Source organism: Emydura macquarii, unplaced genomic scaffold (assembly GCF_026122565.2).
Source record: "Emydura macquarii macquarii isolate MOO-44397 ecotype Brisbane River unplaced genomic scaffold, CSIRO-AGI_Emac_v2 contig_3530, whole genome shotgun sequence".
Classification (NCBI taxonomy): Eukaryota; Metazoa; Chordata; order Testudines; family Chelidae; genus Emydura; species Emydura macquarii.
In genome coordinates this window covers 4,769,886-4,797,610 of record NW_027133667.1, presented here as the reverse complement: position 1 = coordinate 4,797,610, position 27,725 = coordinate 4,769,886, and the positions used below count along the sequence as shown (strand labels likewise).

At 42.6% G+C, this 27,725-nt stretch overlaps 2 protein-coding genes and 2 long non-coding RNA genes across 7 annotated transcripts in view; 1 reads left to right on the top strand and 3 right to left on the bottom strand.

Annotated features, from left to right (window-relative positions):
- The window catches only part of CREB3L2 (cAMP responsive element binding protein 3 like 2), an 89,917-nt gene extending 86,834 nt beyond the window's left edge, over positions 1-3,083 (bottom strand). For both annotated transcript variants that reach the window (XM_067536042.1, XM_067536043.1), the window contains exon 1: positions 2,665-3,083. In XM_067536042.1, coding sequence (XP_067392143.1) covers positions 2,665-2,766 — 102 coding nt within the window. In that variant the 5' untranslated portion in view covers positions 2,767-3,083. The remainder of the gene's footprint in view (positions 1-2,664) is intronic.
- A 1,012-nt stretch (positions 3,084-4,095) lies between these two features.
- On the bottom strand, positions 4,096-4,952 carry LOC137145477 (uncharacterized). Its single transcript, XR_010917668.1, has 2 exons — positions 4,857-4,952; positions 4,096-4,338 (listed from the first exon to the last, which is right to left on the bottom strand). It is a non-coding gene; the product is annotated as an uncharacterized lncRNA (long non-coding RNA).
- A 10,066-nt stretch (positions 4,953-15,018) lies between these two features.
- On the bottom strand, positions 15,019-23,401 carry SSBP1 (single stranded DNA binding protein 1). Of its 3 annotated transcripts, none has more exons than XM_067536184.1 (7): positions 23,276-23,401; positions 21,836-21,896; positions 19,504-19,564; positions 17,792-17,932; positions 17,009-17,096; positions 16,674-16,762; positions 15,019-15,182 (listed from the first exon to the last, which is right to left on the bottom strand). In XM_067536184.1, the coding sequence occupies exons 2-7, from the start codon at positions 21,857-21,859 to the stop codon at positions 15,139-15,141; spliced, it is 447 nt and encodes a 148-aa protein (XP_067392285.1). In that variant the 5' UTR covers positions 21,860-21,896; positions 23,276-23,401; the 3' UTR covers positions 15,019-15,138. The 3 variants fall into 3 exon arrangements, with proteins under 3 accessions (XP_067392285.1, XP_067392284.1, XP_067392286.1); XM_067536183.1 differs by lacking the exon at positions 23,276-23,401 and adding an exon at positions 22,913-23,053; XM_067536185.1 differs by lacking the exon at positions 23,276-23,401 and adding an exon at positions 22,537-22,555.
- Positions 23,124-23,847, top strand: LOC137145444 (uncharacterized). Its single transcript, XR_010917656.1, has 2 exons — positions 23,124-23,188; positions 23,499-23,847. It is a non-coding gene; the product is annotated as an uncharacterized lncRNA (long non-coding RNA).
- The last annotated feature ends 3,878 nt before the right edge of the window (positions 23,848-27,725 follow it).

The window sequence follows — 27,725 nt, the reverse complement described above, 5'->3', positions numbered from 1 at the left end:
TACCTGGAATTACAATCTTGGGCTTCTCTTGAGGAGAGAATTACCAATTGTGTCAAGTTTTATTACTTTGTTCTGTGGACACACATTGGACTTGAATGAACCCTCACCACCCCCACACCCAAGAAAACCTTACTCATTTTCACCTGATATCAGAGACCCAGGTGGGCATGTACTTTCAGGGCTGCAGACAAAACATCTGTATTAAAGACAATTAATAGCTGGAGGCCTAAAACTGGTTTGGTTGCGGTTGGGTATTTCCTCGTTTTGTTTTTAAGATGGGCAGTAGAAATAGACGGAGGTTGGCAAATATAGTTAAATTTTTGTTGACCCTTTAAAGACACTCTCCTCCAGACTTAACATCTTTGTTTTAAAGGCTTAAAATAACATTTGTGCTGCAAAACAGTAATTTCCCACCTTAGAGAGTGGTTAATATTGGAAACCAGCATGGTAACCAAATGATTGGGCTCTACGTTTCCATGGAACAGAAAAGAGTTCAGTTAATGATCTCCATCTCTCATTGCCAGGACTGATGGGAAGTGATGAAACATTCTGCCTTTGCAGGACAAGATCAGGGTTGGAGGGGAGGAACAAAAGAGATCCTTGTGACACAACAGCAGCTTCTTCTGTACGTTAAGCAGCACTGATAGGCTTCAATGGGAAAGGGAGCCCCAGCCACAAACAAGGCTGCGGTAACAGGGATGTTACAGGCAGTGGTGAAGAGTGGCACTCAGGATTCCAGAGATTATACAATATACCTCCAGGGAAGAACTCAGACAACTGTGCCCACAGCTTCATCAACAGTTGCTACTAAAAGCAAGAAAACTGGAATCTGAAAATTCAAGCACAATTTGAAAATTAACCAAAGGCCATGTCCACACTATGAAAAAAAGGTGGGTTAACTAGCACATTAGTATTACCACTATCTTTGTCTACACACTAGGTTTTTAATACACTAAAATCCCTGTGTAAACAAGGTAATTGTCGTTTTAACGCGTCAATTAACACACCTTTTTTTCCCTAAGGAAGACAAGCCTATAAGAAAGAATTTACCAGAGAGATTGCTTAGCCTTGGCATAGGAGAGTCCCTGTACATGTTTCACATGGCAGGGTTAGATGCATGTTTACAGTGAGGGTTTCTGTAGCCAGCAGCTATGAACTGTTGTACTGAGAACAGGCATTTATATGCTTTCCTAAACTGTATCCAAATAATTTTTTTTTGGATTGGTCCAATAAAAGATATTACCTCACCCACTCCATCTCTCTAATGTCCTGGGACCAACACAGCCACAACAACACTGCAACCCAACAAACTAAAAGCTTATTAAACAGCTGGTCAATTCCAAATTCTCAGCTTTGCAACAACTAGTAATATAAAGTAATCTGGACGGTGGAATCGCTTGGTACATATCACACAAACCTATTTTTCTTCTATATTTTGTAGAATTCAGGTCAAAACCTGGATCATTTCCACCCAACAAGGGGTTGCCAGCCACTATAAAAATAAGATCTTCAGTAGAAAATACTTTTCTCTGTGATCTGGCTGTGGAAGACTGTGTTAATAATTCTGCATTGTTTGCCTGGATGAACGTCATTTTCCCCCTTTCCCATGGTGCCTCAGGAACATCCGCTTTTGGCCTTATTTTTGGTGAAGCGGCTTTTTTGGCACACTGCAGTGAAGTAAATCATACATCTGGCTGCAACTGTGCCTTTCGTAACAATTAACAGTGCCTTTTTCAGAGGATGATGATGTCTTCTTTCTCCCCTTGTCCACCACAAAAATCTTCCAGGAAGTAGAGCTCCAACTCCCTTTCAAGTGTAACCTCTAATGGTGGTGGGCTGCAAAAGGCAGAAACCAATTCCTCAGAATTTCAGAGCCTTGGATTTCACCCAAAGAATACACCCATTATGGTAAATTCCCTAAATCTGTTATTTTCTTACTGCTGCTTTAAGTTAAAGCTTTACAAACCTCTTAATTTGCACTGGGGGGGAGGGGGGGAAGGAGAGGAATCCAAACCATAAATTACACACCCACATCTGCCTCTGCAGCTTAAATAAAATATGAAATTTAAGTCACATTTTTAAAAATGGCTTAGGGTCCAACAGCACCTTCATGCACTGTAAGGGTTCTCCCTGTATGTTCACAGTCATTCTGGTTTAGAAAGGCATGAAGAAAGGAAAATGCATTTCAACAATGTCCTGGTTGCATCTGTTTTTCTAGTTACCACCCGATTAAAATTCCAAACTTCCACCCACCCCCCCTCTGCCATTATGAACTGTAAAGCAGTTTTAGGGCTCCTCCAAATGCATAAGCCAAATGGGGCCTAGCTCTACCCTGGGGTTCTTCAGCCACTGGGCTGGAATGCCAAAGAAAAGCACTGACAGGGAAAGGAAGTGGCATTACTCTGACTTTTCATGCACATCCATAATTGCCCAAGGAAGATTTCTGAACGCCTCCTACACGGAGTACGCACAAGCACTCCTGCTAACAGACCAGCCTAACTTTTCAGGACAGATGTGGGCAAGCCCAGCTCCTGCTCCTCCGCACCCCCAAGAGAGCGGCGGCCCCCCACCTTAGAGTGATTGCACACCTCCCCCCTTTCCCAAACACGACCCCCCCCTTCAGTGTCCCTATTAGACGAACAGCCCAGCGCTGCTGTTTCTCACCGTGTTGTACAGCAGGGCATCGGAGTCCACCAGTTCTGACAGCTCACTCAGTTTCCGATCCCAATGCAACAGGTTCTGCTCCCCATTTTCCAACACCTCCATGGCCAGTTCGAACCACAACCGAGCCCAGGGAGCTGGGGTGAGGGGGGAGGGTGTATTTGGGCGCACCTCACCCTGGGCACCGGGCTCACACAGGGCAGCCTTATTCCATGTGCGCAAAGCGCTCCCTCTCTTGGCACTTAACACTGCCTCACCCACCCGCGAGAGGAGAGCGAGAGACACGGACACAGATATATTCAACTCGAGACAGACGCGCAGCAGCGCTGCGCTGCCCGCCCTGTTTACACACAGCTGAGCGGCAGCGGAGCAGAGCGTGCGCGTCCGGCTGCAATGGATGGTAAGTGTCCTCGGTCAGCTGGGGAGACCCTCCCCACAGCTGCTCCAGACCCCGAGTGCCACCAGCCACCGACTCACCCCCCCCCCCCCGCCCCGTTCCATGAAAACGGCCAATCACTGAAGGGAAGCGGGCTGGTGGCGAAGACTCCGCCCAATCAGAAGTCAGGAACGAGCCTGCGGCCAGCAGCCTTTCCCACGCCTCTCCAGCTGTGGAATGTGGGCGGGGGGCCCCTGCCCTGCTTCCCCCAATGGGGAGCCGGGCCCCGCCTTGCCGCGGCCTATTGGTTTGCTTCCCTGTGGCCAATGGAACCCGCTGAGCCCTCAGCCCCCCACCCTTCCAGCCGCGCGGCTGGGCCAGCAAAGCGGTGGGACTGACGGGTGCTGTAGCCAATGCAATAGCGACAAGAATACAGCCGGGGGGAAGCCCCGCCCAGCCCTTCCGAAGCAAAAATCAAAACCGGGCAGTGAGAGAATAAGACACGCCCCACAGCTGGCTGGGGCTGGGGCGCAGGAAGGCCCGCCCCATTGGGGGAAGCAGAGCAGGGAGCCTTCAGCAGGCCCAGCCCCCCTGTGTCTCATTCCACAGTTCGCCTAGAGCCATCTTCACAGCACAAGGGTGTGCTGTGCACGTCCCCGAGCCACCTGCACTCTCGTTCCAGTTGTCACGAGTGATCTGCAAGTTGCAAGGCGGAGGGAGGCTGCAAACTGTTTATGCACTCCCACTCCCTTGCTCCGATTGGTGGTTCAAACCTGCCAGGTACAGGCTGAGGCTGAAGCTAAGCCCATGGTTGAGTGCTGTGCTGCATGATCAGGCCCCCAGGGCACCCAGCGCTTTGTCGGATAGAACCCTGAGTCTCCAATTCACCATATATTTGTAAACATTTAAATGATGTGAAATTACATGTCATAGGGTGACTGGCCCCTTTAAAGAGCGACTGGCCAGCCCCACCTGTGGCAGATCAACTGTCTCCCAGGTGAGCCTGTGGGGATAAAGGTCCAGTGATAGACTCAAGAACATCAGGCCCCATTGAAAGGTTGGTGTAGAGCCAAAAATTATGTGCCAGAAACTATTACAGGTGGCAAAAATCTGGCAGTTGCAGTTTTGGGCACTACACCAGCAAGTGGCCAGTGGGGCTGGAAAACTGCAAGGAGGGTTTTGTAGAAGCTAGAGTAAGACAAAGAACCCAGCTATTGGGAGACTCTCAGACAGATGTCCTGGAAAGTGAACACTGCAGGGACCAGGCAGACTCTTGTGGCCAGGTCAAGGACCCAGAAGGGCTGAGAGAGAGAAAAGAGAAATCCATTCCTGGGAACCATTCTGCTTAACTAACAAACTGTGCTTTGAAGCAAAACAGACTCTAGTATGGCACTGATCATTCCAGGGCCAGGGAATTAGTCCACCAGCATACTACTAGAGCTGGTCAAAAGGTTTCTCAAGGAACTGTCCATGAGTGGAAAACTGCTGATTCAGCTAAATGATTGTTTAATGGAAATGTATTTATAACATTTAATGGGAAGTTATTGAAACATTATAAATTATAACAAAGTTGAAACAAAGTAATGGAAAAGTCAAAACATTTAAAAAAGGTAGTTTCAAAAATTTCATTTTGTGGGAGCTCTAGATTCTTCATTCAGCTGTGGAATGACAAGTTTTGAAATGCCAAAATTTCCTGCAGAGATTCCATTTCCAGCCAGCTCTTAACACAAAACAGTTCAAGTATTTGTCTTTGCTTGCAAAGCCCTTTGTCACTGTGCCTGTTCCTATTTAACCCCAGCCACTTGCTAGAGATGCCAACCTCATCTGTCCGTTTATCGGCATCTCTCACAAAAACTTTGAGGCTTTCTTCCACACAAAACACCCACTCTGCACTGATCCATAAGCCATCCCGCCCCCACACTTCAACCTCTGCCATGAGACTTGTAAGAAATTAGTCAATTAATGTTTACTAGGTTAAGAGAACTAGCCATGCATATCACCTGCATACACTGAAGTAATTACCTCTGATCACCCATTCTCACCTCCTACTCAATGGTTGTAATTAGGCCTCAAGTATCCTGCCTTCATCCACCTCCCCCATTGTTGTCACTTCCCTTGGATATGTATATGTTGCCCCCAGTATGATTTCTATTACTTGCATCTGAGGAAGTGGGTTGGAGCCCACGAAAGCTTATGCCTGCTGAAATTAAATTTGTTAGTCTTTAAAATGCTACAGAACTCTCATTGTTTATTCACTGTATTGCATCCCATCCCCCCAACATGTTTCATGTGTCAATCATCTTCAGTTGCAAACTGTTCAGGTCAGTGATTGTGTCTTTGCATTTGTACAGTACCAAACACAATGGGGCCTGATCCTGATGAGTTTCTGGGTGGTACTGACCTATAAATATGAAATGTAGACATACACTGGCTTGTAGCACTTAAATTACCCCCACCTCATAAACTATCTTTACCTTCCTGCCTTACAGCAGCAGCTGTTACTTCTGCTAAGCCTGCATCAATCCAGACTTGAAGAACCCTGCCTTTCTCTTCACTTCTCTCATGCAGCCTCCTGGGTGGTATTTTATATCTGATGTCACAAACCTAAATGTTCACTATCACCCAAATGTGAAATGGCTTAAGGCATAAATTGAAGAGAGTTTGCAGTAATAAAGCAATAAATTAACTTTCTTCCTGCCAAAGATCCTTATGCACAATTATGCCCCAGGATCTCCCTCATTCCTACTCCACCCTAGCAAATAGCAGTGGGAGGGGAGGAAGGAGAACAAATAGGTGAAGTTTAAGAATGAGAGCAATGTCTACATTAAGGGATGACTGACTGTTTATTTAGGCATGTCTTGGTTGTTAACTGGGTGATTTACCTCAGAGCACAGCTGACACTTTCTGCATTAATAGCAAAAGCAAATACTGTTGCATCAGAGAAGAATACTAGTGAGTGAATTATAAATCCCTGGGATATAAAACATAGGTCCTGTACATCAGGAGGGAGTTCTGCGGCATAAACAGCTACACAGAACAGAGACAAGTTAAACCGTGACGTTTCGGTGATAGCATATAAAAGGCAAAACTAAGGGATCAGAAGCAGAGGTCAGATTAGAGGCAGTTTGGTTTACAGCACTGATAAAGTATAGGAATTAGTCTTCCTCTAGGGCAAAGGTGAGTCTGAGTCACTGGCATCTGACAATTGTTCTGTGGCCTGCATGAAGTTAGTTGATTATTTCAATCCAGTTGATCCTGGTTGGCAGCCTGAGGGGAGGCCAAGAACTAAATGAGCCAAAGGATTGAACTAACACCTCAGAACAAAACTAAAGCACACTAGGAGGGAACATATGGTGAACTTGCACTGTCACTGCTTGTATCATACCCATCATGTAGACAGAACTTCAGAGAACTATGTATTATAGGGAATATTTCTGCACTTGCCTGGAGATTGGATAATCTAACGCATTTCTAAATTCTATGACTCAGTCTCCAGAATCATCAGTCTGTCACCTTTCCCTAAAATGATTTCCTTTTTCAAAAAGTGAAAGTAGGACACTATAAAATAAGCAACTTTTCAATGGGCAATTATCAAGAGATTACACAGCAAGTGAGGCCTAGTACAAAACTAGCTGTGCATCAGATGCGGATACCAAATGCTTTCAAATAAATGTCCACTATTTAACAGCAATTAAGCATGCAATTAGTTGCTCACATGTGAACACTTAGCCCGAGTTTTTCAACCTGTGTTCCATGGACCACTGGGGGAGTCTGCAGACTATGTCTAAGGGGTCCCCGGAAGGTTGTTACCATAGAACAGTGGTTTTCAACCTGTGGTCTGCAGACCCCTGGGGATCCACAGGCTATGTCTAAAATTTCCAAAGAGGGTCGCACCTCCATTCTAAATTTGTATGGGTCCACAAATGCAAAAAAAGGTTGAAAACTACTGACTTAGCCTATCAACATACAGAAATAGAGAAAAACATCTGAATCAGTGTTTAGTCTAAATCATCTGTCTGTATCTGTCTCTTGTCTTGTATTTAATTATAAACCGGTTGGGGCAGGAACTGTCTTTTGGTTGTATTGTACATCATCTAGTACAATAGGATCCATAACTGGAGGTTTTCAGTGTTAGGATAATACAGAAATGATAATCAAAGCTCATTTCAATCATGTAAAGGTTAAGTTGAATTAGCTGAACAAAAACTGAGATGCTAGGTGGAACAGTGGATTCACTAGCCTCTTATTTCTGTATACTTAAGTCTAAGCTTTGCTTAGATCACATGAAAATTATTTTGGACTTATCCTAGTTTGCACTTGTCCATCTCATGAACAAAAGAGAAATCACTGTCTAATCTGCACTCACTTGAGAGAGTAAAGTGTGGAATAACAAGGCTTGATGCATTTCAAAGTTGAAATATAAGGTGTCCAGAAACTAGGATTATGGGGGCAACCTAAGTATCTCAATATTTGTTTAGATATAGCCACATCAAGGTCCAAAATTAGAATGAGGTACACAGCAGGAACAGAACTGAGGCAAACTGGCAAATCAGTCTGAGGAAAGCTTACTGCGAGTCCTTATGCTATACCTAAGTTTGCCAGTGACACCAGCGTCTTACTTTCAAAGGCTATAAATTCAATTGAACAAAAAATGTGAAAAGACACAGGAAAGAAAACATCCAATTGTTCTCAGTGCTTAGACTAATCAAAGGCTTCCTGACACCTGATGCAAACAAGTAGCATTTCCCACACAGTGCACACACGGACATTTCTTCAAACTCGGAGCATGTATAAATAAATACATACAATTGGGAAGCCTTATGAGATTCCTAGCACCCAGTTATAATCACATGTTGATAACTGTTATAGTTGAACTTAAAAGAAACCCTTAGAGGTTTCTGTTTTCATATTCATAAGGCATTATCGTCTTCAGATGTGATTAAAAACTGAATATTGTAATCTTAGGAATTATCTGATTCTAATCTGTTTCATATTACTGAGTACACAAAATTCTAGAGGAAAAAATGTGAGATATTAGAATGTGAATTGTAAAAATGCAGAAAAATTGTACATTTTAGGAGTACAAACACTACTTTAATACTCAGTCCAAACATTAGATAGACAAATTGCAGAGAATATCCTTGTTGATATTCTTCCCTCTGAACAAGTTACCAGCAATACAAATTATTAGAACTAGTAGGAAATTAGAATTTCCCGCTGGATGGAAATTCCAAGATTTTAAAATCTGTTTTCACTCTGAGCTGGGACAAAGAGCTGAAGTATCAAAAAGGAATGTTCAAGGCAAATTTAAAAAAAAAATCCTGAATCAAAATGCTTTGTTTGTTTGTTTGTTTGTTTGTTGAAACATTCTCATCAGTTCAATATTAATCTGCATCTTGATGAGCTGCTGCAGAGCATCCCGGCAGTTGTAAATTGAGTTTCTCATGCCCTTATTCTACTTTCTGGGTCAGGCCTCTGGGTTAGACTACATCTCCCATGAGGCATGACCACTTTGAGTCAACTCGAGGGCAGACAGTGGTGCATCTTGGGAGACATCATTCAGCCATGTAGCTCAGTCCATAGAGAATGGGGGCATAAGGAACTCCCATCAGGCACCACAGCAGCTGAAGCAAGATGCATATAAAATGTCACACAGACCAACACAAAGTGTTTGGTTGGTTCAGCAAACCAAATGGTTTCAGTTTGGATCAACCTAAAAACAAGATATTTAATTTCTCTTTTCCCTAGTGGAAAATCAAAAAGTTTCAGCAAAAGCCCATGGAAAATTTCAATTTTGTGGAAGTTGCATTTTCCTCTGAAGAACATGGATGGAAAATTCCCAACCTTCTCTACAAAAGATCTCGTTAGAATAAGCGCCTTTAAATTGTTATACATCATGCACCTCAGTACAGTACAAGCATCTGACCATACGGAAGACTTCTGAAGCCATATTACTAGCACCATGGGGGTTACCACCTGGCGTTAAAACTCAGTTGTGTCCTAGCATTGGAATACAGTGTTGTCAAAGTAATAACAGTGTGCCAGCCCTGAAAGATGTAGGTCTTGAAACCTGAAAGTGCAATTCTTCATCCAGAAATGTCTATTTATTCTTTTATTAGAAGTTCTCTTGTTTTAAATGCCTCTGCAGCTACACTCTTTGGATGATAAACCCTTTTCTAACAAAAGGGACTCCTACCATTTTGCTGGCTGAAATTAAATCCCTCTAAAATTACTTGTTGAGAGATAAACTCTTTGGACTAGGGCACTAAACGTTTTGCCTGAGTGAGAAATGTAAAGGACAGTAGTATTTGCTGTGTAAATAACAGAAATAAGAAAACCACATTAAAACGAGAAAGTGGATGCTCTACTGTGGCTATGACTCTTTGTTTAGTGAATGTGCAGAAAATCCAGGGTTAGGCAAGGTCTTGTGTTTGATCAGGGACAGAGGAGTGAATTTGCACCTCAACGCCTCTTTTGGGAAGGAAACTTTAATTGATTAACAAACTGCACAATAGGTCCATTACCCTCTGTTAAAGAACTGTCAGGAAATCGAATACTTTGGGTAAATAAGTGTGTTGCTTTTCCCATCCTTGCCATTCTTTCAATAGCAAGCACAAGTATGTCTCCCTACCCAAATCTTGCTTCTTCTACCATATTATATCCTCCTCTGTGTCAATTACTGTTCTCTTATAATTGAATCTCCTTAACTTTCAATTAGCGTGGAGGAGGGCAGGTCACAACTGCAGGAGTATTCAAAAGGCAACCAATATAAAAGGAAAGGGAGAACAATTCATAGTAAAAACAAGTGGCAAAATAAGAAGTAGAGAGATTGAGTGGCTCAGGGATTGACCATTGGCTATAGTGCCTTTCACCTCCACTGTTACCATCAGATGGCTGTTCGTCTGCCTGTAAGAACTGAGTTAAGTGATCGAAATCTAGAAGACAGGGAGTCACATAAAAAACAATACCCGCAACGAGCCGTCTTAGCAGAAAGGCCACTGATTGAATGGGTTTGGAGAATGAACGCCCCTTTTACCCAGGGGTGGCCAGCCAAGTTGGAGCTGAAGCAAACTGGTGGCAGGGGAAGCTTCCAGCACACTGCCTAAGCTGTACCACTTCTGTTAATATCTTCAGGGTGTCCAACTAGCACTGCGGCAAGAGCAGTGAATCTGTGGTGCCCCATCTATCCAATATGTATTGTGCCTGCTGTTTTATTAAAATCAGTGTTTCGTGTCAAGTCACTGCTATTTTGACTATACTGGATGGAAAGGGCCTCTCTCTGGTAGTGAAGAAATACAACGAATGTGTACACAATATAAGGTGCTGTATAAAATCATTAGCACTATATGGGAGCACCTACGCACATGTGCAAGATTGGGGCTGTAGAACAACAATTCTTGGGGAAGAAACTGCATTTGCTAGAAACAGGCAATAGGTACCCAGTGTTAGAAAGGGAGAAATAGAGAGCAGGTAAAGAATGAAGGAAATGGATCCTTCCAGAGAATATAAATTATCCAGTATTTTGGCACACGGAACAGCAACTAATACCCAAAACTGAATATACTGTGTGTCTTTTTATGAGCAGACAGACAGGCCATTAAGAAAACAGTCAAGGCAAATATTTCCACCTACAGGAACAAGGACGCTATAAGAGAGGTAAGGACTATAACACAGACATGATCATCCCCCACACTCCCTTGAATCTTCCCCCTCACATTTCTGTTTCCTCTGACCTGGGTCAGAGGCTGGACTAGTTTCTACCATGCTGTAAATCCAGGTTATTTTTCAACATATCATACTTTTCATGTTGGGACCAATCTATCAATGCTTTCCATCCTACTCAGCAAGGCTCACTTTTATCTTTTAGTTTATGGTTTTCTCTGTGTAAAATTGTTTCCTTTCCCTCATCTTCTAGAACCTTATCTGATCTGGTTGTCTGACATATAAGAGTGTTGTTGGATGGTATACTTAGCAAAAACTGATCTCTGGCCTATGCGGAGTTAGAAAAAAGGAGGCTGTTCTGTGTATAAATTGGGCCATAGGGAGGGGAAAAGCTGCATTTTCCTTTGAAGCAGAATGGGTGATGGAAGGCAATACAAGGCCACTAGACTAGGGCTGAAAATAGATATTCTCACATTGGACATTAGGAAAAACTCATTGGATGTACATTTTGTTGTCATATCTATTGGGAGAAGGGAAAATAATAATATAACGTACCGGGCAAATTTTACTTGATTTTACACCGTAATTACCCCAATGCCTTCAGCATTGCAGCAGAGTGAGAGCAGACTTTATCCCAATGTGGCCAAGTGAAAGAATACAAATACGAAAGGTGAGATTCACAGTACTGAAGAAAGTCTTCTACTACACGACATAACAGGTACACTGACAGGAACACGAGCTAGCTTTAACTAAGGTATCTCACTTTTTACCTCCGTGGACTTCTCTAAGGGTTAATACAGTTTTCCTTGCATATGAAATTCATGAGCTCTCTGCTGAGACTTATATCAAGTAGACAGCCAACTGTGATGTTTGTCCTCATGATGGCTAGTAGGAACTGGACTGAAACACCAATTTCACACAAGCCACTAGGGAGTCATCACAAGGCAATGTCTTTCAGACAGTACTCACCTGGCTTAGGTTCAACCCAAAGACCAAGTGGTAAAAGATTCAATATCCCTTTACCAGTCCCAACTCATCCAATCTCTCTTTATTCAGTTTGCTACACTAATTATCATCAGAAGTGATGAATCACGAAACAGAAGCTAGAGAAGACATTTCTGCCAAAGAAATCAGACCCACTTCATTACCAGCTATTTTTTTAGCACCCCTCATGTTATCCCATATGTGAAATTGAGCAAGTTAGAGCTATGTTCTCGAATATAAGTCACACATTTGTAAAGGTTAAAAGCATTCTTTGCCACATGAACTTTCAAAATGCTTTATTAGGCACAGTGCCCAGAGCTTTCCTTTAATTGAAGCATTACAGCCAAAACCAAGTATGGGGGGGATGGCCCCCACTCTAGACTAGAAACGGAGAGACTGCGTGCAAGTGACCTGGTTTGCAATCTTACAACTTTGTCTCAATCTCAAACATTCACAACACTACTGCAAACTATTGCAACGCCCTTCACTACAGAAACACAGCTCATGCTTCAGTGGAATCATCTCTTACCTGCTATACAGTAATTCCTCTTCAAGGTCAAACACTTCTAAAAGGAGATCTGATCGGTGCCAATAATCAAGATTGCCTAATCCAGGTTACCCAAGAGATTAATTAGGACAAGTGAAAGCTGAATGCCATCCACTGAAGGACAACACTGAAACACACGTTGCCTACCTATAAGCAAGCTGATCAATTTGTTAAACCCTTAACTTGGGTCAACCTCCTCTTGTTTATGTCATCTCACAGAGCAAAAAATAAGAGAACAACTCATGTGTATGCATTGATTTCACAGCATGTCCCCGTCTCTTTTAACTGATCAAAATTCTCCCATTATGTATTACCTTCGGTTTGCCCAGAGTCTGCAAATCTGAGAGGGCAGGAGGAGGGATGCACAGTTTTGCTGAAAATATTTGTTGTGGATGTGCATCCATTGCTACTGCAATATCCAGTTTCATATGTCCTAGTCCATCGTATAGTGTGCATTTCAAATAATACATTTTACACATCTATGCAGCTATTACTACATCAGAAATCCCCTTTAAAGGTTGATGAGGAACAAACTTGAGAATAGTGTAACCAAAAAAAAAAATCAGGAAAAGTTAAAATAATTTGTAGCATGAACAAATCTGTTCCATTTTGGTAGGTAATCCCACAACTTGTGCTAGTTCAGTCTCTCCTGATCCAGAGCTGTAGGTAGAGAGGTCAGTGTGTGGGTCATTGTCAGTGACCATTAGTGAAGGAAGTTCTGCCCCCAGAGATGAGTCTTACATAGTAGACAAGCCTCAGGCTCATTTCCAGTATGAGTTGAACTGCTGAGAGCCTTCTACTAGGAAGTCACCATTCTGAAGTCTCATGTTTTACAGAAGGCTCCATCAGCAGCAGCATCCCAGTTGATCTCAGATGTCCAGGTGGGTTGTGGAGAGATAAGCGATCACTAAAATGGCTAGAGCCTACCACATTCAGGGCTTTAAAGGGAAACACCTTAAAGCAAATCTGGAAATGGATCAGAAATCAGTAAAAACTGTAGATAACTGACACGATGTGCCATTTTTTTACTATTCTGCTGTCAAACGCACTGCCACATGACTAGCCAAATACAGTTTTCACACTCCTCTTGCCTTTAATCCCAAATAAAGGGATATGCAATAATGACTGTTTCCATTTTAACATTCATCACTGTCACTGATGCTTTAAGTCATCAGTTTTAGAATAGATTTTCACTCTAGCATCATTTGTATGGGACTATCCAGCTCTGAGAAAGAAGTCAATCTCTGGCTCATCTGCGGGATTAACCAAAAGGTCATTTTATCAGCTTTTTGCAACAAACACGTTTTATCTTAAATTCTAGAGGACTCTGCTTATCGCTGGCATTCCTTCTAGACACCAAGAGTCTGGCGTAGAAGATTGTCATCTGGTATTAGTGCTGATGCACAAAAGCTAGAGTTCAGTTCAGCCAGAGATCAGAAGCTGAGTTAGCATGTTTGTGTGTCATCCAGTTGGCAAGCTCTACCTCCCCACACCCACTTGCTTTTCTGAAGTTTATTAGATAAGCATGAAGTCCTTGTCACCTGCCAGTGTGACTGTGCTGCTGCTGGCATGATTTGGAAGCAGCACAGGACCATGCAGAAATAATGGAGCATTTCCTATTTACATGAACACTGAATAAAAATTCAATAGCCAGGAAAGTCAGGAACTTGAGGTGGTGCTATATGCTACTGCTAGAACAGCCTGGGTACTGCTGTGGTTCAGAGCCTCAGTCTACATATGACTGCAAAATATTTGTTCTCTTCTCAGCCTCAGGAAAAGCACAACATACTTAGTTCTGGATGCAGACAACAGTGGAAAGGGCAGGGACGAGAGTTTGTGAGGAAATGGTCCAGCAGATAACATATTTAAATTTTTATTCTCCATTTCATTTTAATTTTAAAAGATGCCACGGGCACCACATAAACACAAACCTATGTAACTAGCTAAGCATTTCCAGTGTACCCATCACTGCAGGAATCCAGAAACAAGATACAACAACGTAAATTGTAGCTTTCCAGTCCAGGAATGGACAACTGCCCCAAAATTGATCACATTACTAGGATCATTTTGGAGAAACATAAGAAAAAGGAATAATCTCACTAACAATTTTGTAGAGGAAGATCCACAAAACAAAAAGTTTTACATTGCACCCAAAGAGGTGAAACACGAGTTCTTCCTCCAGTTTAGGAGGTAAGAATTTCCACCATCCAGGTCCCCCCTGCCCCCTCCCAGTCAGGATCATAGGCACGAATGTCATTGTCTCTATAGCTACATTTTATAATAAAACTAGTGTCCTTTTTACTTGGATTACTTTTATCAGATATGGCAATAATGAAACTCCTGCTCTGACAGCTAATCCAGGGTTACAACATCAGAGAACACCTTACCCCATCCCACCCTAAATGGAACTGAGACTTCTGGATTTTCCCTCCAAAGACTGGAAGTGTCTACAATGCAACCCTCTAAATGTTACACCCTCTAAATGGGTAAGAAAGTCATCCAGTAGTGCACTTATAGCTCCTCCTGGTGGACAAAAATAGGTAGGGCACAGATCTAAGTACATTTTCAAGGGATTGGAATTAAAATTATAACCAAAGATTATGGCAGCCTGTGATAAATACAGTCTGACTCAGAAATGTAACATCTAATCATAAATGTATTGACTCAAACTCATATAGCCCCATGGGTTCTCCCTTAGGATAGGGCAGAAAAGTAGTAAAAGAAACATATTCAGAGGCCAAAGCCCGATGAAGAGAAAAACCAAAAAAAAATACAATTGTTCCCCATGTCATATAAAAAGGTGTTTTAATTTTTTAACAGAAAATACAGCAATATGCATTATTTCAGAGTTAGGAAACACTGTAAAATGAAAGCAATAGCAAGGGCTGGGGTCCAAGCACTAAACATCTCACAACTTCTCTTTGATCTGGTCGCTCAGAAAAATAATGTTATCTGAAAGGAAATACAACCGAGAGGTTCATTTTCAGCATCAGATAGTATTTTGTCTTGCTGTGCATATCTATAAGCACACACACACACATGCTACTTTGTAGGGAAGTTAAAAATAAAATGCAGGGGCTTGCACTTTTTCAGTATCAGAACAAAATACCCCATGAAATAAAACACTGATGGATACAGATGCTTCTCTGTTTTTCCCAGGCAAGAGACCCTTTCAAGGTGGACATAGGTATTTTCAAGCATGTGTCCGTAAGATTTTAACAAGGTTAATGGCCAAATACATCATTAGAGGCAGTTTTCAAAAAAATTATTTTGAATTCATCCCTTTTATAAATCTATTATTAGTGCTAATTTCCTGCTTCTGCTGGATATTCCAAAATGCAATGAGCTGATGATATCATCCCCCGTAATCAGTGTGGAGCAGGAAGTCTGCCTATGCTAAGGGAAGTCCATATTTAACTTCTAGTGGTCTCTAAAATTCTCAATAACCCTATTTTAAAGAGCTATTTAAAAAAAAAAAACTTTGGAGAACCATTGAAAGAAAAAAGAGACTTGCTTTATCCGTATAGGCAGGCTCTCTGGAAGTGTGCCAATAACAAGGGCCAATATCACTAGTGCAGTGCATGCTGGGCCATCTGAACAAGTGGATTTATGATTTCAAGACGACTGCTCTTCGGGAAAAATGAAAAGTAAAAATAAAAGTGCATGTTTTGTTCACTTCTGGTCCAACTTTCTATTTACAGTTTTGAAACAAGAATGTTTCCTTTATAACTCAGGTTTTTTGGCTCATTGTTAAAAACAAAACTCCTAAAGTCTCAGGATAGTGCTCTCTCCAATAAGACACAGAACTAAAAACAAAAAATCGCTGCCATTTACAGAAGCAAAGAGGACGAGCCTCTGAACTTTCCATCTTTCTTCATGATTGTTCCCCGCCGAAGGAACCACTGTGCTACCTCCCTCTTTTCTGCTATTCTTGGCCACCACACTCCTGCTTGCCAAATTCCCTATCTAGCTATATTTACATGACACTCCTTTCACATGGAGAAGACCTTAACAGTTAGTGGAAAGCCTGAAATCAAAGGCTTAGACAAAAATGTTCCCTGCTGAAGTTGAGACTGAACTTTTAAACAAGGGCCATCTTGTAGAGCAGTGTACACGTCCAACTCTCTGCAATGTGTCAGTGTAGAGAAAACACACAACACCCACTTGCTACAATTTTCTGCTTTGTGTCAGCAAACTTTTCAGCAATCCACAAATGTTTGCTACCTCTTTCCTGCCTAATTCTTTTCATAAGCCATGTCAGATGACAGTTTCTAGCACAGACCAGGAACCAAAAGTACAACCATAAATGCATTCTCTCAAAATTCCACATTATGAAGTTTAGGAATGAAGAGGAGAGGAAGGATAAACTAAGCTTTATTTCTATGTTCCCTTTCCCTTCTGGAAGTCAAAAAACAAGATGGCTTGACATATAAAGTTCGTTACCTGCTATGACTGTTGTGGCCTGCCGTCTCACATTGTTTTTATCTGTATATTCACCGTAGTCTATCTTCCCTTCCACATAGATTCGAGCACTAACGTGAACAAAAGAATTCAGTTCACAGGTGGAATTACATCATTACATTTATCCTATAAATTGTCTATTGAGAGTTCAGAGATCTTGCCTCATTTGTCTGTAATATTTGTGCACTAAATGCTTTAAGCACGACATGCTTCTATTTTAACATCTACATTGAACCACCCCCACTGTGCCTGATTCACATTAAATTAACTGATTGTTAAGGCATTTAATCCCCAAGCACTCTTTTTATCCCACTTACCCCTTCTTCACATATTGATATGCCACATCTCTCAGGCCCGGCCTAAACACAGAGACCCTGTGCCATGTTGTCTTTTGGGTGACATCACCTAAATTACACGACAGGAAGAATAATGAATTACAAATGTGCTGAAGGATGCCATATCCTCTCTAATACAACAAACTGTGGTGGATTTGTTTCAACAATTAAATGCTCCTCAGCTAGGAAGTCAAGAGATCAATCTGAGAAATGGAAATGTACTGTTACTGAAACTTCCACTCTTCTTCCTGTCACAGCCAGAAACACCATGCAAAATGATACAAATATAATAAGAAAGCACATGCTGTGTATCTTGCTTAGAAACCACAGCTCATATTACATATAATTATTTCTCCCTGCAACCTGCACATTGGAAACAGATAAGGAAAAAAGTGTGCAGTTACAAATTTAAAGTGGCTTCTAAACAAAAATGTACTCATCATTTCAACTTCAGTGGGAGAATGATATCTACCTCATCAGCACAAAGTCTAAGTGAAATGATCAACAAGCAATAGCTGGAGATTCCCTCCTTCCTTCTTAGCAAAGTCTGCCACAAATCACTATTCAACAGAAGCCTTTGAGAAATACTGAAGTGCTTCCTAGATGCAGATGATAAGTAAGCACCTCAGCTAGTATAAATTGGCTTCAATATAGCTAAATGGATTTACGACAGCAAAGGATCTAGATTGGTATTATTTAATGATAAAACAGCATTAGAACAAGTAAAAAGCACATTATTCCACTCCAATAACTAAACAGACTCACCTGCCTGGTACACCTCACTTTCCCCCGATCGCCACATCTCATTGGTTGCAAGAGAAAAAATTGTAACAGGATTTTTTCCCTCCACTTGCCTCATAACAGGATCCTGTCCTACTCGACCAAGTAACTGGATACGATTCAGGGCTGAAATGTGTGGGACAGAAAACATCAGACTGAGGTGCAAAAGGACATATCCTTGAAAGAATTATCACTGCTAAGAAAAGATTATTGGTCCCAAGAACATTTACGTGGATCAATTTCAGCTTTTCTAACCTTAGTAAGTTACACGTCAGGATAGTAGTTTGTCACAAAACCCAAGAAATCCAGATTTTGTGATTTCTGATGATGCCTATGCTAGTCCTAACCAATATCACTGAGGAGCCCGCATTACGGGGTAAAGTATCTGCTCACATCGTTCATTTTCTTCTATTCCTGGTCCTAATACTCTTTTTTGTGCACAATTTTAAAAAACAAAATCTTGACTTTTGTATTTTTACCACAGAAAAGCCACAATAATTCTTTTTTCATCATTACAACCAGCCTTAGTCACAGCTAAAATACCTTAAAGTTATGTTTTCATTATTTCCATTTTTTTTTTTAACTTTAATTCCAACAGGGTTTTAAACAGCCATTGTTTCACTGACCACAAGTTAGTAACAAATGCTTTATACCATTTAAAAAGGATTTCAAGCTTTCAGATGGTATTGTTTCTAGTTCTGCCTATTTATCACTACAAAAATCATGTCTGAATCAAAAGGAAGGGGATAAAACAAGATAGTAATCAGAATGGCATACTAATAAGAATGATAAACAGAATAATTTTTATGTCCAATCTCTCATGGCCTACCAAGGTTATAAATTAGCATTTGGAATTCCAGTGGTAGAAAGCATTAACTTCTACCCTTGATGGTCTGCAAGACAGTCCTGAAGAGATCTTTTGTACCTCCAAGATGTACACATATTTAAAAACGCACAGCTACTCAATTTATCGCTATAACCCTGGTCCTTCTTTGGCCCATTCCCTTTACTATTTTGTTATCCCCACTCAATTCATTATATATAAAATTAGAAAATAAGCTGGAAGGGGCATTTATAGCTGTGCCATGAAGTGCCTAGCACACTTTTGGGCACTGTAAAATAATAAATTATTATTTAATTGCAGCTACCTGCCTTCTATTTTCATTGGTTGGATTGCATAAGGAGACACATTTCTGAGGACATCACTGCAGAAATAAGATCAGATAAGATCAAGCATTAAGTTTCCCTTAAATGCCTTATGTGGTCAACAGCAGCATGACTAAAAAACCAGTCAGAATGAAATAAGACATTACACAAAGTAAAAAGTAAAAGCTGACAATGATTCCTGAAGAAAAAGGAATATTTTCTTGTTCTTGCACAATAGTAATAGGAACTTCTTATAACGTTTACTAACGGCACCACACATTTGATTGTTAGCAGTCTTAGCACACAGGAAGAGGACTGAATGGGCCTAGAGACAGAATTTACTCTCACTCTTTGGTGAGGAGTATTTGCTGGGTCACTCTTGGGAAGCTGATATCTATCCAGGCTTTGAAAGCATGCTCATCACCATGGTTACTGAGTGCTTATACTTGTATAAGAGCCTCTTCTGTGGGCAGAGGACATAATACATCTCTGGGCAGACCCATCAGGCACATTTCACTAGCACTAACACTCTCAAACACACAACTACTTACATCTTTCAAGTGTCAAAGAGGCGGCTGAATCAGACTCGTGTCTCACAAACTGACGAAGCACCTAGAGGGACAGACAGATGTTTAAGGTTCCAGGCCAGTCAATCCTGAACGCCAGGATTCTGATAGTTGGAAAAGATTTTGTTAACAGTAAGGAATAATGGTTGAGTTTCAGGCATTTTCTGAATTAGAGTCCAATTCAACAAAATGAAGGATTACTCAGCTATTTAAAGTCAAGCAGTCGTGTTTTAGTGCATTGCTGAATCAAGACTTAGTGGCTGGACAGGAAAAGCTAATGTCATGAAGACATCTTCAGCTAGTAACCCTTGGGAAATGTCCTGCCCAATGATCACTGTTTCTATATGATTTGCAGTAGAAAATATATTTACAGACACTTGGTTTTGATATTTGTTATTTTTCTGCTTAACAAGTACAGACAGGACATGTGCATATCAGCAACACTACATATGATTTTACTGACATAAGGGGCTCAGTGACCCCGATTCATCCTTCAAAGCTAAAAATAATTAAGTGCTACAAAAAATTGAGAATCACTGTAGCTAAACGTGGGAGAAAAGGGAAGGAAGGACTCAATGCTTGCAAGCATCACGTCAGAGGAGGAAGAAAGCAGCAATAGCTGTAGAAAGCCAGGGAGTATATCTGCACAAAGGTCCATAAACAAGGATTGTAGGTAAGGTAAATTTCCTACTCCAAAGGGTGGTGGCAGAAGGAGTGAAAAGGACAGGCTCACAGTCCTTCTAGTGACAAAGATGTTAAAATAGAGGATATTGCAAAATTCAAAATGAAAATGCTTTGGCATATTGAACTGCTGAGGCAGTTCCCTTTCTATGTACAAGATATCTAGAATTAATGCCCTGTATATGCCAATCAGATTTGTAGAACCATTTTTCATTTGGCTTATAGTGACTGTTAAATTAAGGCCAGAAAATAAAGTCTTGGAACATTCGGTTATATTCCCACAAAAAATCAGTTTGTCTTTCCCCTATAGGTTCTGCAGTGTTTATAAAAGAAATGAGGCACGGTATATCTGATTTGTGGAAGAAATAACATAAGGTCTGACAGACACAAAGGGAAACTTTTATTTTTCCTAATACTGGATTCAGCTTTTCAGTATGTGTGTTTGCATGGCATGGGGGTGGTTTACGTAGGAAGAACTTTTCCAATATGTTACAACTGAATTTAATATGATGTTGTAAGTATTCCATACTGTACTGTAATTATCCCCTGTGATTTTTTCTACCCACACTGGAAAGCTGTACAAGTTCTTTACCAGAGAGTATGGTTTGATGGACATGAATTATTCATTTAAACTGGAAATATGATATAACGCTACAGTTAAGTATCATGGTGAAATGAATGAGAACTGTGGAGTCAAGATTAATGTCTATGACAGAAAAATTTTTGCAAATATTTTGGTGGAGAGCTTTGTTATCTTCTGGGTTGTGGTTCAACCAATTAGTGGGGCTGGAATGGAAAGAAAGCGACTGACCTTCATGGCAGTTCCAGTCCTGGGATGAGAGAAAATTTCTGGAGCAACTATGATACTGTACTTTCTGTATTAAAGCATTAAATAGATCATACTGTGTAAGTTTGCAAAAGTAGGTGTAAAGGGATCAAGTACCATCTCAGGTCATACCTCTGTAAGAAAAGGCTTTTAGTTGTGAAAACTCTTGCTAAGGGAGAACAGTAAGAGCCAGTTACTGAGGAATCTTAAGGGACTCTGCTGAATGTCATGGTTTTACAGATCTACAGAATGTGTTCAATTAGCCAATGTTTGATTACTGCAGCAAGGAAAACAGTCTCACTCATTCAATAGTGGTGACAGGAACTATTTTGTTTTGGAGCCCCCTACAGGGAGAAACACCCATTTGTAAACGATACAATGTATTACATTAGATAACCTGCAACAGGCACCCAGAGTAAGATTCAGCTAGCGTAGGGTGGGAAGAGTGGTGAAAGCCTTGATTACTTTGATACAGAAAGAAAAGAAATGTTGCTTACTATATTATTTTCCTTACGATCTTGAAGAAAAAAAATTACAGTTAGGATGTCTGGTTAAAGCCCTCCAAGTCCAAAAATGGAAGGACATAGGAATACTCACAGGCAGAGTTAGGCACACATTTCTGTCTTTGCAGGATTGGGTACTTAGTGTATTAAGATGGTGGATTTTGCATGCAGTTATCTTTTAAAGGTAGAGTTAGAACAACACTGCACATAGCTAATTATGTTAATATTTACATGGCTCATGCACTAGATTGTACATCATTAAACTGATCTAAAAATTTGTAACAACCCAAAAACAACAACTTGTTACCTGTATTATTGGCCTGCGCAACATTTCTGCTGTTTTCTTTCTCTGTGATTAGTCTGTGTATCTGAGAACATAGGAAGGTGGAAAAAAGCAACAGAACATGAGCATTCAATTTCTTCTACCAGTCAGATCCAATTAAAATTGTTTGTTGATTCTGCCACTTTCTATCCCTCTCTCCTCCCCATAGGCAGCACACTTCAGACCTAACTAAACAATTACTTTTTAATAGCCTCATTCAAAACACAGGGCAGCTCTACACTAAGGGCTAGTCTACACTTAAAACGTACAGTGGCACAACTGTACTGTTGCAAGAGTGCCTGTGTAGCCGCCTTATGTCGACAGGAGAGAGCTCTCCCACCGACATAATAAAACCACCTCAATGAGTGGCGGTAGCAATGTCCATGGGAGTCGTTCTCCTGCCAACAAAGGGCTGTACACACAACTGCTTATGCCGGCAAAATGTATGTTGCTCAGGAGATGGGGTTTTTTTACATCCCTGAGTGACAAAAGTTTTGCCAGCATAAGTGCTAGTGTAGTCAAGGCCTTAAGATGCTACAGTGCCGATATTACTATACCAAGCCACCTCTGAGAGAGGGCAACTAGTCGACAGGAGAAGCCCTTCCATCGACAGAGTAGGGTGGGTCGGTCCAACTGCATCGCTCGCGGGTGTGGAGTTCCCCCCCAAACGGCCCAGCTATAGCTACCTAGGCGGGGGATGCAGACCCGGCCGCACCACAAAACCCTGGCGCGGGAGGCAAACCCGCTCCAAAGCCTGACGCTGTTGGGATGGCGCAGCCGGGCCGGCTGCACGTGTCACGCAGCCCGACGGGCGAGCACCGGGGCCGGGAGGGGGGGTCGCTGCAGGGGACAGGCCGAGAGACTTTTCGCTGGAGCTCCCCGAACCCCTGACAGACCCCAGACCCCAGCCAGGGGCCGCCCCTGCGGTGACACGCCGGGCAGCTGGGAGGGGGAGGGGAAGGGGAGCCCCCCAGCTCCAACTGGGGCGGGGGCCGCTGGGCTCCGGCTGGCCCCGACGCCGGGCTGCAGGGCCCCCGAGCCGGGTGTCGCTCGCACACTCACCCCACGGCGGGGGAGGGGAGGGGGCGGGGCACCGCCGGGCGACTTCCGGCTCTGCCGGCGCAGCGGGTCTGGCTTCGGCAGCGGGCCGGGCGCGGCAGCAGGAGCAGGGCCGGGGCTGTGGAGACGGAGCCGCCCCCTGAGTCGGCAGCGGAAACACGCTCCGACTGGCGGGCGGGGGGGACGGCGGAAAGGGTCCGGCTGGAAACTCGACCCGGCCGCTGCAGTTCCGGCGGGGGAGGGGCCCGGGCGCGGAACTCCCGCCTGCCCTCCCCGCAGGTAGCCTCCCCCGCGCGCCCCAGGGAGGGGGCGGGTGCTCGGCGCTGCGCTGACGCCGAAGCTGTCTAGGGCACAGGCGGGACTCACAGCTCCAGTCCGCCGCGCTTAGCTGCGCCCGCGGGGCGAGGCCGGGACTCAGCGGCTGCCCCTGGTGCCAGCGGCTGAGCCCGGCCCGTCGCGGCTCGGTCTGGCCTAGGAGCAGGTGGAGCGGGGCTGGCCAGGGGCACCCGCTGTCCCGATGGGGGAGGGGGGCTGTTGCTGCTGCTGCTATAGGCGCCTCTTACCCCCGCCCCGTCCCGGTTTTTCACAGGTGCTGCCGCTGACCGGCTCACCCCAGCCGGCGCTGCAAGGGGCTGAGGATCGGTCCCGCCCCCACCGCCCCCGCACCAGGTTTCCTTGCACCAGGCGTGGAGCTTGACCGAGGGGCGAACCCACAACAGCGCTGTGCTGGGACCTGCGGGCGGCTGCGTCCAGGCGCTGCCCGGTGGGACAGTGACACTTCGTTACAGTTATAAAGATTGCTTTGTGAGTCTGAGCCGCTGTCCCCCCCTCCGTGTGACAATGTACATTAGTAACCATTGAGGAGAAGAGCTCCGCCGATTATCCCTCACATCACCTTAAAACAAGTGGAAAGCAGGGCATTAAAACCTTGTCAGGCACTTCTTCTCAGACCTGTCTGCTTCAGCAAGTTGAGGAAACCTGTAAGGGGTCATCCAGTTTGGATCTGGTCTTGACCAACAGGAATAAATGAATTGCAAATAGGAAGGTGGTCGGGACCTGGGGAGGAAGTGAATTCAAGCTCTGATGGAAAGGAGATGAGGAACAGCACAACAAGGATCCTGGATTTCAGAAAGGCAGGTTTCAAGCTGCTCAGGCAGTTAGGAAGAAAAGGAGTCAAAGGCAGCTAGCACTTCCCCCCCCCCCAGATGCAGTACTAGAGACTCAATCAAAAAGCTATTCCACTGCAGGGGAAAGATCAGGAGGCCAATGTGTGGCTGGAGCTGCAGGTGAAGGTGCTTTGTAGCTAGATGAAAAGCTAAAGGGATACATAGAGGAAATGAAAGGAGGGGTTTGTTACCAAGGAAGTATACATATGAATAGTGTGTGTGTGTGTGTGTGTGTGTGTGGACAAAAGCAGGAAAGCCAAGGCAAAGAATGAGATACAGTGCTTAAGGAATGTTAGGGATAACAAGTAGATATTCTTCAAATATGTCAGACAAAAAAGAAAGATCAAGGATAGCTTAGGTCCACTGTCCCTGGAGAAGATGAGCCTAGAACAGAAGCTGATAGAAAGAAAGAGCTGCTCACTGTCTACTTCGCTTCATTCTTCACACAAAAAAAAAACATGATCAGACAATCCACAGTTACTATAGACAACAAAAGGGAAGGGATGCAGATTAGGATAAGTAAAGAACAGACCAGAGATCTTCTGAGCAGTTTGAATTAATTCAAAGCAGCAGGGTTGGATGTTGTTCACCCACAGGTACTAAAGGAATTAGCTGAAGAAATCTCAGAGCTACTAGCACTAATATTTGCAAACTCATGGGTGACAGGAGAAGTCATGGTAGACTAGAGCAGGGCTTACCTAGTGCCCATCTTTAAACTGGAAAAGGAGGAGCTGGCGAACTATAAGCTAGTCAGCCTGACTGATACTGGGGAAGCTACTAGAGCAATGTGTAAGACATCCAACTTCTGAATAGCTGAAGGATGAATGGGTAATCACTAGCAGGCAGCATGGATTTACCAAGCACAAATCATGCCCCACCAGCTTGATTTCCTCCTTCGACAGGGTAAGTGGTTTGGTGGATAAGGGGAATGTGATGGACATAACATACCTAGACTTCAAAGCTTTTTACACAGTCCCATATGACATTCTGATAAGTAAGCTGGAGAAATGTGTGCTTGGCCCAACTACCATTAAATGGATACATAATTGCTTAAACAAAAACTATTAAGGGAATGATACATTAGAGGGAGAGCTGACAAGGCGGGGGGGGGGGGGGGGGAGGGTGGCTCCACCAGGATCTGTTCTAGGTCCACTGTTTAACATCTTTATTAATTACTTGGATGTATGAAGGAAGAGCATACTGATCAAATTTGCAGATGACACAGCCAGGAAGGGTTAACTCGTTGGAGGATAGGCCTAAAACTGAGGAGGTTGATAAACTGGGATATAGACAAAATGAAATTTAACAAAGATAAATTAAGATACTACTCTTCAGGAAGAAAAACCAAACACACAAATACAGAATGGGGGATACCTTGGTTGGCAGCAACACTGCTGAGACAGATGAGGGAGTTGTGGTGGATCACAACCTCAATCTGAGTCAGCAATGTAAATGCTCTTGCAAAGAAAAAAAATGCATTTTTAAGTTGTGCTAACGGAGGCATAGCATGCAAGTCATGGGAGGGGATAGTACCGCTCTACTCAGTGCTGTTTAGGCCTGTTTAGGAGTAGCATGTCCACTTTTGTTCATCAGTGTATAGAAAGGATGTACAGAAACTGGAAAAGATCCAGAGGTGAGTGACAAAGATGACCAAAGGGATGGAATGCAAGCCATATGAGCAAAGGCGGAAAGAACTAGGTACATTGAGTTTGGAAAAGAGGAAAATGATACCTTTCAATATTTGAAAGCCTGCCATAAAAAAAGTTCTCTTGCCGAAGATGACAGGACAAGAGGCAATGAGTTCTAACTGTAGCATAGCACATTTAAATTGAATCTCAGCAAAAACTTCCTTATTGTAAGAGCAGTAGGATAATGGAAGAGACTGCCCAGGAAGGTTGTGGACACTTCTTCACTGGAGTGTTTCAAAAGGAGGCTAGATAGCCATCTTTCTTGGATGGTTTAGCCACAACAAATCCTGCATCGTGGCAGGAGGTTAGGCTAGATGACCCTTACAGTCCCTTCTAACCTTATGATTTACATCATTTTAGTTTAAGCCACTTTTGTTTGGATTAAGCAGAGTGCGTGCAGCCATTTGTCAAGTTTGACCTTTTTTAATTTAAGTTCTGCAACTACGATTGCTATTTTCCCCCTAAATGATAAAATTGGATGTTAGCTTACATTAGCAAAGCCTGAAATAAATTGTTTTGACAGCTGAGTTTCTAGATGTTCTTGCATTTTAGCCAAAGTAGCTTTCTGCCAAGTTATGCTGGAGTGAAATCATATTTTAGAGCATAACCACAGAGTGAGCACTAAGGATGCACTTTCATCCTTACACAGATTTCTCTAACTGTACAGCTGAAAATTAAGTTTCTCACATGGACTAGTACCACAAACACTGCACTAATTGCAGAACATTTCTATTTCAAGAACAATGTTCGCTTTCCCACAGAATTAACTACCCATTCCCTCAAGAGGCTTATTAGTCACAGTGAACACACTAAAGTAAAAAATGCTTAAAATAAAGCACCGACACTCTTTTCCTAACCCACAATCACCAATCTCTCTTCTATCAGCACACAAGTTTTGAGTCAACATTCATCATGCTTCATCCTCAGCAAGCCTTCACTTGAACTTTTTAGCAGGAGAGACCTCAAAAATGCTGGTAGCGTTACTATTAGAGTATCTTTTAATCAGGTAGACTGATCACCTCAAAAGTCACTAGTTTTAGTCTCAGGAAGCCCACTACATTAAATGCCAGATATAGAAGTGCCATTAAACTATTTGATCATTACTAGGAAGAAAATAAAAGATTCAGCAAGTTTGAAAAGTGGTTTATTCTTTTTTTGTAATAGTCCAACTATGGAAAATCTGGAAACCAGTGAAGTTTGTGCAAAAAACCCACAAAAAAGTTAGTTTCCAAAAGTTCAGTTTAAGAAATCTTATTTTGACTAATACCAGTGAGAATTGGCTTTCTTAAGGAAAATGCCCAACATTTTTTCTATATAAAGTAACTCTTCAAAATTGCCTGTTTTCAGAAGTTAAGTATTTTCATGAAAGATTACATTTTGAGAAGAGGCCAAATTCACAAATCAAATATGCCCGGCAACTCTACAAGAAACATAGGAGTATTCTATCAAGTTCTGTGACGCTATCACATTAGTTTTCTGTGCATTCCTATTCTTTGTATTGATTAGTCAGTAACTGTGTGGTTGTGATATCAAATCTATGAAGTACTTGGCAGTTTCTTCATTTACACAATGCTATGTTGCTCGGCTTCCAAAAAGAGTGGAAATATGACAAGTTGTCAGTTTAAAGTGAGCTGTATATTGTACTGAAGAACCTCCTGCCCATGAACATTTTTTACTACAGGATAAGTGGGGCAGCTTGCTTTGAAGTAGGAAAGAAAATCTAAATTCACTCTGAATCTCTACTCTTCCTGAACTGTTCTACCTCTAACAGATAACAGGCTCTTTGGGCCAAGGACCAGGTTTGTGTGAATCAGTTTGTGAAGACAGGTGTTAATATTAATATTTTTGAAATGGAGTTAGTGTTCTTTCTTTGACAAAACACAGACTTTTGAACAGACCATGTTTGGTGGGGCCAGTTAATAAATAGCTTTTCTGGCTACTGTGCCTCAGTTCCAACTAACT

What these genes read in the sequence shown, in the direction of transcription:
- SSBP1 (XM_067536184.1), bottom strand. Translation starts at nt 21,859, where the DNA reads ATGTTGCGCAGGCCAATAATACAG. An exon ending in CTCTTTGACACTTGAAAGAT is followed by an intron (nt 17,933 to 19,503) that starts GTAAGTAGTTGT and finishes CACACATTTCAG; the next exon opens with CCCTGAATCGTATCCAGTTA. An exon ending in TATCAATATGTGAAGAAGGG is followed by an intron (nt 16,763 to 17,008) that starts GTAAGTGGGATA and finishes TGTTCACGTTAG; the next exon opens with TGCTCGAATCTATGTGGAAG.